The following is a 12,921-nucleotide window of genomic DNA, read 5'->3' as shown; positions in this document are numbered from 1 at the left end:
GAAAACAAAAGAGGATGAAGAACATCTCCCTTTCTGTTTCTTAAAACACTTGTTTAGAGACCAGTTTTTGAAACAATAAGAGTGAGAAGAGAATCAAACAGACCCTAAGTCTTGGCTTTTAAGTTATTTTTTATAAGTGTTATATATATATATATTGTTGAGTGAACTAAACTGATTGGTTATTTCTTTGCAGATCCCAACTAATTCATCTGGCCTCATTCAATATAGAGCTCATCCTTTTTGGTTACAAAAATATTGTCCATCTCATAAGCTTGATGGCACTCCTCGTTGTTGTAGCTGTGAAAGAATGAAGGTTAGTAATATTAGCTTTGAAAACATTTCATCCTACTATTAACAATTAGGAGATAACTGATGGATCCGTTCCTTTACTCTCTCCCCATCAATTGTAATATGATATTGTTTCTGTCTGGTTCTAGTTTTCTGGTTCAAAATTTGCAGGTTAAATGTGCTAGATTTGAATGAAATAGGACCAGAATTACAAAAAAAAAATACCTTTATGCCGCGATTGTAACCAAAACCGAGGTAGAAGACTATTCGAATTTTTCTTTTTTTTTTTAAATGGTCATATGCCTCGGTTGAAACACACCCGAGACAGTAAATGTATCTTTCTGCCATGGTTAAAACGGACCCGAGGCAGAAAGTATATTAAATTTTCTTTTATTTTTTGAATTTCTGATACCCATTAGGCCTCGGTTATGAGAAAATCGAGGCAGTAAATATTAAATATGCCTCGGGTTTGTAACCGAGGCATAAAGTACTACCTTTTTACCTCGGCCGTATATGCCTTGGTTGTGGACCCGAAGCCAAAAGCTGAAAATAACCGCTGTCATTTCCCTTTCCTGCACTAGTGATAACTCAAAATTCAGAATAATGGCCCAATAAAACCCAATTGAGAAAAATGCATTAACAAAAGAAATTAAGCACTAAAAACCCCCCAAGAATGGCACAAAAAGGTAATGGAATAAGGGCAAATAATGACTCATCATACTTATATACATAACTGAAGCTTCCAAAAGGGTAAACATCAATAGTGAAGTCCTTTATAAGTTAAAGCTTCCAAAACAGTGCATTACTTATATACACAACTGATTCACAAATTCATAAATATTCATTTCTCTTTCTAGATCACTTTGGTCATCTTAGTAGTTGATAATTGTTCTGATTGCTCCTCCTGTGACATCTCATCATCATTGGTAGATTGAGCGAACAATCCTTTTGCAAGTGTTCTATAACCTTGTGAATCAGAATCATGGTCTATTATACCCAAGAGATTATGTTACATAAGCACAAATGCACAATGTATAAATATGATTACTGTGAAAAAAGCAAAAGTAGTATTATTGGTATAGATAACCAAATTGATTTATGCTAAAGACTTACAATAAAGCTATCAGTATCAACACTTAAATCACAAATGCTTTTTGAGCTAAATTCTATAATCTGTACGAAATAGATACATTCAAAATTAGCAAACACCAAAAATACAACTCATATGAATACTTACAATTTGGCTATCATTGGAAGTTGGAAAATCACAATCAATTTTCTGACTTCCACTTGCAACCTAACCTATTCGAGAACAAATCAATTGGTACATATACAATATAGATAACAAATAACCAAAAATGTAATATATACATGCCAATCAATATTGATGGACAAAAATCTCCATCAATGATTTCCTTTATACTTTTGAACTTGTATACTTTTAGAGGTATATTTGGCATAGGATGAGCTTTCACAATAGTTGCACCAATAAATAACAACTTATAATCCTATTCACATATACAATATTGACCCTAGCTTTTTAAAATTTTAAAGTTATGCATCATATATGATTCATCCTCTACCAACTTTTCTACCCAAACAACCAGGTCTTCCTTTTTCACCACAACGGGAATCATGTCCCCCTACAACATATATATAAGCATGATTAACTTGTAGTCACACTTACCTTGTCATCCACCAAAACCATTTCAATATGTTTACCTTCATCCCTATTTTTGACCTTCCAAAGATCATTGATTCTAACTCCAAGTTTTAGGGTCTCTCTATTTCCATTAATATCCTTAATCATATAAAAATTTTTTGGTAATACTTTAACAACAATCTTGGTACCCAAGTATGCCTACAAACACAAATAATCTAAGATATTCGAGTTATAAAATAACTAAAAAATATAGTCCAAAAAAATATAGTCCGACTAACAAATTTTGAACCCAAACATCACAACTTGTAACCTAAACACCAAAAGAACACAATCACAAATATCATACAAAAAGCTTATAAAGAGTGTAAATAAACAACTGCAAAATAAAAATCAAGTAAGAATCCCCAACTGTCAACCCAAACAACACAAAAAACAGAACCACAAAGTCCCGCAAAAGAGACAACCAACATACAAATGGAACTTTAGATTAAACAAAACGATAAGAACCTTAAACCATTAAAAGATCAAACAAAATCCTAAACAACAAATAACCCATAACCCAAAACGACAACACCTTCCACAACAGCATTGCACGACAACTCCTGTCCCAAGAAAATGCTTTTAAAAAACCAACAAAACACCTCAACCAAAACCACTCACCTTGAACAACAAATGTAGTCGGCATAAAAAGGAGAAAAAGAAGCAGCAAAAGAAGTAGAAAAAGGAGAAATGAAACGAAGCAAAAGAAGGAGAAAAGAAAGCAGAAATATGAATTGATTTGAAATCTGAACCTCATAGAAACTTCAAAAGAAATCCATCACACCTTCAGCTACAGTGTTCGCGCCATCCATCTGCATAACACCAAATTACTTAAAAACCTCATGTTTGGACACGTGTTGATCAGGTGAGACATGAACAAAAAGGGGAAATTTCCACATGTGTCAGCCTTTTAAGTAGGATAATTGAGTAAATTTGGTTATACATATGAAGAATAGATAAATAGTTAAAAGATAATTATATTAATTAAAATATTTATTTAAAAGGAGAATTTATTATAATTTTAAAAATGAACATTTAATAATCATTATGTCATTACTATTATTATATAAAAAAAACATGAGATATATATATAACCAGATAGTCAGTAATCCAATTTAGCAATGTTTTTGTTTTATATTCAGCGGAATTTTTAAGCTATGCGGCTTTCACAATTGTGCTATTTATACGTAGGCGCATCACTCTTTTTCATGCAAAAACCCTCGTTTCGTTTCTTCTCATCTCCCGCTAACCTATCACCAAGAAAACGAAAGAAAAACCCTTGCTTCTTCTCCGATCATCAGTCCTGTCCTCCTTGTTCTTCCATTTCCGTCCAACAGAAAGAGGGTTCGTAACTTCGAATATTCCTATTTCTGCGCGAATTAGGGTTTTGTATGCCATAAGCAAAGAAGATTGTCGAACCTTACCATGTTTTTCTTGTTCTTTCTTTTGCAGAGCGACTCGCGAAATCACGTCATGTCGTGATTTTCAACGATTCCATCAGACGAAGATCCTGCTCGCTCGTAATCTAACTCGTGGATAGCACAAATCTCCAAGCTTAACATACTTCGATTCAGATCGCGGTTGTTACTACTTGCTTCTAACGATGTCTGGTTCGAACCGTAAGTATCGCCTCCTCTGCGTTAATTCGTATCGTAATGTTCTTGCGTGCTCGGTTTTAGGATAATTTTGTGTTTCTGCTAGTGTTGTGGTTCCTTTGGAGAATGATTGTTTTATTGTTTATTATTATTATTATTATTGCTGTATTTGTTGATTGGAGGTAAGTGTGCGTGAAGGGTGGGGGATGGTATTTGTTTGCTTATTGATTATTTTCGCAAACCGTTTATAATGTGGAGTTATTCTTTCGACAGCTTTTGGGCAGTCTTCGTCGAGCCCTTTAGGCTCTCAAATAGTTTATGGACAGACCAATTCAAGTACCAATCCATTTGACCCTAACCCGTCTGGTAGTACGAGTCCATTTGGTTCGCAAACTGGAAGATCCATGTTCGGAGGTACTTCCACTGGGGTATTTGGTGCGGCACAACAGTCTTCTCCCTTTTCTTCCAATACAGCTTCTGGGGCTTCATCGTCACCTGCTTCCGGTAGCTCCGTACCCGCTTTTGAGTCTTCTTCAACTCCTACTTTTGGTAGCTCATCATCGTCAGTTGGTGGTATGAGTGCCTTGAATTCTTTTTTCATTTTGTTTACGGCTTGTTTTTGTTGTTTTCATTAGATTGTCTTCATTTATTTCTTTCTGAAATATTACATCAAATTTTTTTCATCAGGTTGTTCATTGAATTACTGAGTTCTTTAGTATCATTTAGCTACTGTCTTCGTTTTTTTTAACAATCTTATTGGGACAGTTTTTTGGTTCAATCTGAGAATTGATTCTCTTGGTTTGTAGGATCATCCGTTTTTGGTCAGATGCCTGCTTTTGGAGGTTTTGGATCTACTCCTACTCAAACAAGTCCATTTGGTGCCACACAGCAATCACAACCGGCTTTTGGAAGCAGCATATTTGGTTCCTCAACAACTTTTGAAGGATCATCTCGGCTTGCATTTGGTGCTACAAGCATCCCTGCATTTGGCACTCCTGCATTTGGTGCTAGCAGACCTTTGGAAATACTGGTATCGACCTTTGGAAATACTGGTATTAGACAGCCAGGTTTTGGAGGTCAGCAACGGGGTGGAAGTAGAGTAGCTAGTTACACAGCAACAACTGAGGCATATAGTAGAACCTCTGTACACACTGCAAAATTGGAATCTATATCTGCCATGCCTGTTTACGAACTCAAAAGTCATGAGGAACTAAGATTGGAGGACTATGTGGGAGACAAAGGTTTTTTTTTTAACATTTTTATAATTCTTCTGGCTTTCATTGCAGATGATGATTTTGACTTAATGAATTATATAATTTAGGTGGAAGTACAGTAGCTAGTTATGCAGCAACAATTGAAGCAGATAGTGGTACCTCTGGACGGATCCCAAAATTGGAATCCATATCTGCCATGCCTGTTTACGAACTCAAAAGTCATGAGGAACTAAGATGGGAGGACGATCAATTGGGAGACAAAGGTCTTTTCTTTTTTTTTCTTTCAAACATTATAAACATTTTTGTTGTTATTCTGGCTTTCATTGCAGATGATGATTTTGACTTAATGAATTATATAATTTAGGTGGACCACTTCCCTCTGGTCAGTTTACTGGTTTGGCAGGCTTCAGTTCGTCTACAACACAGACAAATGCCTTTTCTCCTTCACCAGTGTTTGGTCAATCATTGGCCAATCCTTTTTCTTCCACAACACCTAATTCTAACCCGTTTGCGCCAAAGAGTTCTCCCTTTTCTTCTGGATTTGGAACTTTTGCCGCTAATGCCTTCAGTTCATCAGCTTTTGGTTCTTCAACATCAGCAGCAACACCCACTATTTTTGGCTCATCCCCATCTCCATTTGGTGCTAACTCTTCTTTAACTCCCAGCTTTGGAGCTAAGTGTTCCATAGGTAGCACTGTCTTTCAGTACAGAAAGTATTTGTTTGAGCCTTTACACTGTGTAGCATTTATTTATTTCATTTGTTGTGTTTTTTTGCTTTTACTTAGGTAAATTTTCTCCCTTCCGCTTTCTCCAACCGAATGATCTTTTTGTTAATGTCTATTCAATTTCAGATTTTTCTTTCAAATTGGTTGACCAATTTCTACCTAATATATTTTTGCTGATTAGTTAGCCTTTCTTCTAGGTATAAGAAACTATACAAAAAAGTATTTATGTCTCGATGGTTCTGAGGGTGTGTTTTGATTTTTTTGTTAAAATGGTGTTTTTTTTTTTCGTTTTTGATAGATTTAGATCTCTATTTCTAATGTTGGCTAGAAAACACAAGGTAAGTCAACTACAAAAATCTATAAAATAAATTAAGGTTTAATCTCTCACATTCAACTTTTTCTTTATCCATTTTCTTTTTCTTTTTCTCAATTGGTTTTATTGTTCCATTTAGTCTCAATTTAATCATATTAAATCTTACTATAATGGATAATCATTTATTTAATTTTGGGAAGTTAAAATATGAAGTTTATTTTCCGTGAAACAATATTAAGTACATGTACAAGTCTCTCCCTTTCTAGCGAATTTTATTCGTAACCTTTTTATATGAGAAAAGGAAGATGTGAATATTATTTTTACTACACAATGCAACGACAACTATATTTAAGTGACTTCAAGGGATTCAAATCAAACTAAAACAGCTAAAGAATATAATTCACATAAAAATATATATGACTACGCGTGATGATTGGCTGGATTTTTAAAATGTTAATATAAATTCAATTCATATCTATTTTAATTGGATCATTCAATTGGATTTTTCCAAGTCAATTAGACTAAAGTTAGTTTATATAATTTTTTTAATTAAATATAAATTTACGTTTGAATTGGGATTTAACCTTGGTTATTGTCATGATCTTGCCAAATCCAACCTGATCTTAATAAAATTACAATTTAATTAATTTTCTAAATCATTTTTCAATTGTGTTTTTATCTCCATATTCTTTAAGTTTTCTTCTAAATCTCATCAAACAAATTTTATTTTTTTAAATTATTAACAGGAGGAGTTGAACCAAACCTTTCCCTCTCTTCCCTTCCTTTTAATCATTAAATCACCTTATTACTCTTATCTCACTCACTCACTTATATACACTTATATAAGAGTAACGGTAGTTTAACTCACCAAATTTGACCCCTTTTTAACCTGCCTACATGTCACTAAGATGTGGCATTTTGATTTTTAGTTTTCAATTTTTTTAACTTCTATGACGTGGCACTTGCATTGATTGGTGTAGTCCAGAGCGGAAGAGGGCATTTGCAGTTCAGGTTTCAAGCCAACCCTTTTCATTCTTTCATTCGTTTCCCCTCCACGTCTCTCATCTCACACCACTGAAATATCCTCAAGTTTTTGTTTGTTGGGACAAGGTTCTTCGCTTTTTCTCTTCCATCAGAGGCACCTTTGAACTTTGTGTGATGCGGAAATTTGGTGAAAAAGAGGGGTTAGGGTTTTGTCTTTCTTCCTCGCAAGGAACACACCCACACGCACATTCATCGATTCTTCTTTTTCATTCCACATCTCTCACCGTTGTGTATCCTATTCGGTCTCCTGGGTAAGTGAGAGTTTATATCTTCATCCTCTCTCTCGTTTTAGGGTTTTTTTTTTTGTTAATTCTCTCCCTGTTCGTCTTTTTTTTTTGGGCTTATTGTTCCTGAACTGAGTTTGTTTACTATATGTGTATGAAAGTGTGTGTGTGTGTGTGTGTATGTATGAGTGTGTATTTATAAGATTCAAAATTTGATTTGTTGAAGCTCTACAGGTTCATAGTTCACTCTTGTGAGTGTGTGCAAAGAAATAAAATCATTTGCCTTTTCTAATTTTTATCACATAGGGATGAATGCATTCCTATCTTAAGAATAAGTGGTGTAAGGAAGACTTGGTTTTATAAGGAACAAGCATATGACCCAATTGTCTCTTTGTATATAAATAGTTTAATAGTTTTATATCAATAGAAATTGTTGGCAATGACAATCGTAGACAAATTCTTTAAACCGGTGTTGTAAGAATTGGCATGTTTTCAAAGTAATAAAGTATATGCTGACTATATAGTTTATAGTATTTTATTGATAATTGTTTCCCCAATCTTTTATTGATTGTGGTTTTCCAAGATTGTTATTTGGTCGTCACACCATTTGATTTTGTTATTATTTACAATGAGTCAATGATGGAGTAATTTAAAAGATTGAGCCCATCATCTGTAACAGCAACGGTTGGATCTTACCTTTTGATTGTGTTATCATTTACAATGATTCAATGATGCAGTAATTTTAAAAATTGAGCCCACCATCCGTAAGTGTTTTTTCCTGGGTGGAAGTTATTTTTTTTCTTAACTATTAACTTTGATTGATTTCTCTTTTTTAACTATGTTTGTCTCCTACTATATTTACTGATATTCATAGGTTAGTGCAATGCTTGTTTTGGGTTTGAAGGCAAAAATTTGTTTTAATGTTATTTTGGTTATGAGGAGTGTATACTCGGTTGATTAAGCAAACTATAAAGTTTTATTTCAAACAAAGTAAGGTCTCTGTTGAGTTAATGAAATTTTTTAGGTTGTCTAGATTTCTTCTCACGAAACTCTGCTTAAACAGTTTTCAGATGTAGTATAGCTGCGGTTGTCTTTAACTTTTCCATTGTTATTAGCTTGATGTTTGTAGGTTGTAGATGACTGAATATTAGCAAGCATGTTCATAATTCAATTACAGGGATCTGGATAATGGAGTAAGGTCATCATGGATCATGGAGGGCGGGGTTAATACCATGAGGCTCAATTATACCAGTTATATCGCAAAAACATAATCATTATCCTTGACATGAAGGAATATTGTGCTATACAACTCCTTTATAGAAAAAAAAAATTAGGATAACAATTTTAAATGTAGAATTTGTCTTATAATTTAACATTTCTCAGTATTGTATTTTTTTATATTGGAAGATTTTGCTACAATAAATGAAGAAAAAAATATTTTTTTTGTAGTGTTATAATTTTTTTATAGATTTAAATTTTCATTACTGAATAAAAAGTATACAGAATGAATATATATATATATATATATATATATTTATATATATATTTGTTAGTTTATATGTACTTTGTTTTGCGTAAGAATGGATATATATATATATATATATATATATATATATATATATATATGTATGTATGTGTACAAAATCTTAAAAATAAAAAAACAGATAATTGTACGTAAAAAGTGCACTTACTGTTGCTAGTAGAAGTATGTTATGAGGAAGCCTTTGAAATGTGCCTTTATGTTTTTGGTGAACTTTTATTTAGTGGAACAATTAATGAAAATTAATATTGTATTTGGAATAATCATTTACTCTTGACGATAACACTTCATGGAATAAGCAAGTTTATATGTACAAAATCTTATAAAAGAAAAGACAGATAGTTGTGCACAAAAAAACACTTACTAGTACTCTATGTGTACAAAATCTTATAAAAAAAAGACAGATAGTAGTACACAAAAAGACACTTACTACTACTGATAGTGTGGTAATTATACTTACCATTACTAATAGTGTGGTAATGAGATGACCTTTGAAATGTTCATTCTTGTTATCAATGAATGTTTATCTTGTGAATCAATTAATAATAATTAATATCGCAGTTGGAGTAACTCATTACTCTTGGAGATAACACTTAAAGGAATAAAAGTCCATATGTACAAAATCTTATAAAAGAAAACACATATAGTTGTGCACAAAAAGACACTCACTGGTACTCCATGTGTACGAAATCTTATAAAAAAAAGACAGTTAATTGTACATAGAAAGACACCTATTGTTACTGATAGTGTGGTAATGACACTTAATGGAATAAAAGTCCATATGTACAAAATCTTATAAAAGAAAACACATATAGCTGTGCACAAAAAGACACTCACTAGTACTCCATGTGTACGAAATCTTATAAACAAAATAGATAGATAATTGTACATAGAAAGACACATACTGTTACTGATAGTGTGGTAACGAGATGACCTTTGAAATGTTCATTTTTGTTATCAATGAATGTTTATTTTGTGAACCAATTAATAAAAATTAATATCGTATTTGGAGTTACTCTTTACTCTTGAGGATAACACTTAATGGAATAAGCAAGTGCATATGTACAAAATATTATAAAAGAAAACATGGATAGTTGTGCACAAAAAGACACTTACTAGTACTCCATATGTACAAAATCTTATACAAAAAAAAGACAGGAAAGACACGTACTGTTACTGATAGTGTGGTAATGAAATAACCTTTGAAATGTGCATTTTTGTTATCAATGAATGTTTGTTTTGTGAACCAATTACTAAAACTTAATATCGTATTAGAAATAATCATTGAAAAATACTTAATTTAGTGAGGATGTGCACGTGTACAAAATTATACAATAAAAAAGACAAATAGTTGTATTTGTAGATGTCCATGAGATTACCTTTGAAATGTGCAGTTGTGGTATAATTCAACAAGATTTACTTCTTACTTCGTGAAGGAATTAATGAATATTAATATCATATTCAGAAAAATCGTTGAAAAATACTTAATTTATTGAGGACATCCATTTGTACAAAATCTTACAAAGAAACATATAAATAGTTATACATAGAAAGACACTTAATAATCATTCCTTTAGTTAATTGAATGAGGACATCCTTGTGTGTCAAATCTTACAAGGAACAACATATGTATTTGTACACAAAAAGACACTTAACACACAAATACATATAACGTGTCCTGTCCAAATAAATTGATGAAATTCTAGAATAAAACAATCAAATAAATTTTGAAATTATGAGCAACCACGCCATAAAACTTCTATAATTGTAGTTTCAAAAACAAGAAACATTGAACAAAATTTACTAATATCAAGAAAGTGGCAATCAAATCTACCCCCACAAATTATAGGATTGGTTCAAAGCTAATAACCAATGAACAACATAGTTTATCATATATGAGCAACAATTGTATGAAAAATAAAAAGTTATCTAATATTTTTCTAATGTATCTAATTAGGTATATCATCTATGAGCAACTTTAACAACACTGATCTTTAGAGTTGTGGACTGCACGTGGTATGATCTTCTTTATGGATATGGCAGATTTTGACTTGGGCAACATGTGAAACCTTTAATACCCTCCATGAATAGGCAAAGCCCTCGAGAGTGTTGTAGTACATTAATCACTAGATTTACATCAAACATCGAATTGTAGTGCAATTAACTCCAGTTGATCAAATTAACTCCACCACCAACACCTGTCACATGCACAATTGAAAAAGTAAAAAGAAATGGAATTAGAATCATAGAGACATAATAAAATTTGCAGAGATGTGAAAATGAGACATTCATAGCTGTCAAGATCTTATTTTTAAAGCTTATACCTCTAACTTTGAAACAAATAAATTTTCAATATTAACTAAGCAAGATTGACTAGGGGTTAGGTGTGTGAGGTAGCCCCAATTTCAAAACTGTAGAATGACAAAGTAATAGGAATAATCAGGAAAAATGGTGCAAGAACCTAGAGTATGTTCATTTTGGATATATTTTTTCACAAATAATTACTATAGAGAAAAAATTAATAACATTAATTTATGTACAAATCAAAAGTAAAATTTTTAGAAATTAACATAAAGTGTGAAGTATTTTCATTTCATGTAAATTTTTAAGTTTACTCAACGTCTTTGATTTCATCTTCTCACAACCGATATGAATTCTGAGTTGGTGGTAGTTTATCTTTCACAATCAGATAAACTTCTGTTTCAAGAAACTTCATTGCTCTAACCTAAAACAAAATTGGATTGAAGTATGATTGTTCTTCTTCACTTGACCACAAAAGCTAATGGCTCACAGAACCATTTGTTAATGGTGGAAAAGGAATACCGGTGATATTCCTCTACCTTAACAGAACAATAATATTTACATATGGGTTTGGAACCTCAATTTATAGCAACCAAATCCTTAGTATACTTAGTAAACTATTGTACATTAGATGAGGTCCCACAAAAAAGATAAAGTGAATGCAAGAAGTGCCCACATTGACTTCCATGACACAAATAGATAAAAATGATATTTTATGAATGCAAAGGTGGCTTGTCATGAAAAAAAACTATCAAAAAAGGTTGTTTATTCATGTCAGTTGCAAAAGTAGTCGGTTACTCTATGCCGACGTTTCTTTGCTCTATGCCCTCCATGTAAACTCCATAAAAGTGAACCTCAGATGAAGATTCCATTAAATCCACAACTGACTTAATTCCATAGGCAAAGATCTACAAAAATAAAATGTCAAACAAACACTCAATAAAAGACAGAAAAACATGAGTTGTAATAATAATAATAATAACAATAATAGTTTTTATACCTTTCAAATGTATGTGGTTGATTGGATCAATCAAGACAACCATTTCACCTTATCAACAATGCTTAAGTTGGATTCACGCTTTCAAATGAAGTTCATTCAAACCTTCTAAAAGATGATTTCAGTACACCATACGAGAATCTTAACAATTTCCACTTCCTATAGTGTTATACATATAAATAATCAGAAAAGTGTTATTATATATTTGAGAACTGAACTAAAGGACAAAAGAAGTATTTTGAAATTTTGTTTTGTCCATGGCATGACCTATCAAATAAATAATAACGATTCAGGTCATCATCAACATCAGATTGAGAGGATGAACTAAACCAAGCTTAGGCATCAGAGATCGAGAGAAATAATGAAAAAAACCCAAGAACGAGAGAGAGGATGAAGATAAAAACTCTCACTTACCCAGGAGACATAATAGGATACATAACGAGGAGAGATGTGGAATGAAAAAGAAGAATCTCAATGAATATGCGTGTGGGTGTGATCCTTGCGAGGAAGAAAGACAAAACCCTAACCCTTCTTTTTCACCAAATTTCATCATCACACAATGTTCAAAGTGCCTCTGGCGGAAGAGAAAAAGCGAAGAACCTTGTCCCAACAAACAAAGACTTGAGGAGATTTCAGTGGTGAGAGATGAGAGACGTTGAGGGGAAAAAAATGAAAGAATGAAAATGGTTGGCTTGAAACCTGAACTGCAAATGCCCTCTTCTGCTCTAGACTACACCAGTCAATGCAAATGCCACATCACAAAAGTTAAAAAAATTGAAAACTAAAAATCAAAATGCCATATCCTAGTGACATGTAGGCATGTTAAAAAGGGGTCAAATTTGGTGAGTTAAACTATCATTACTCCTTATATAATGCACCATCTATAGGTCATAACCTCCTAAAGTAGGTTATTTACATTTTAGAAGCCTACAAACCCTTCAAGCCTACAATTCACAATTTCTTCTACTAATATATCAC

At 32.5% G+C, this 12,921-nt stretch overlaps 1 protein-coding gene across 1 annotated transcript; it reads left to right on the top strand.

Annotated features, from left to right (window-relative positions):
- The first annotated feature begins 3,208 nt into the window (after positions 1-3,208).
- On the top strand, positions 3,209-5,664 carry LOC114186274 (uncharacterized). The gene is made up of 6 exons (XM_028074331.2): positions 3,209-3,334; positions 3,443-3,609; positions 3,859-4,158; positions 4,392-4,826; positions 4,907-5,062; positions 5,164-5,664. Exons 2-6 carry the CDS (start codon positions 3,594-3,596, stop codon positions 5,586-5,588), a joined length of 1,332 nt encoding a protein of 443 aa, XP_027930132.1. The 5' UTR covers positions 3,209-3,334; positions 3,443-3,593; the 3' UTR covers positions 5,589-5,664.
- The last annotated feature ends 7,257 nt before the right edge of the window (positions 5,665-12,921 follow it).

This window comes from Vigna unguiculata, chromosome 5, assembly GCF_037176805.1.
Source record: "Vigna unguiculata cultivar grain cowpea cultivar isolate G323 ecotype 2 chromosome 5, ASM3717680v1, whole genome shotgun sequence".
Classification (NCBI taxonomy): domain Eukaryota; kingdom Viridiplantae; phylum Streptophyta; class Magnoliopsida; order Fabales; family Fabaceae; genus Vigna; species Vigna unguiculata.
The sequence above is the reverse complement of the archived record's forward strand: the minus strand, read 5'-3'. Positions and strand labels throughout refer to the sequence as shown.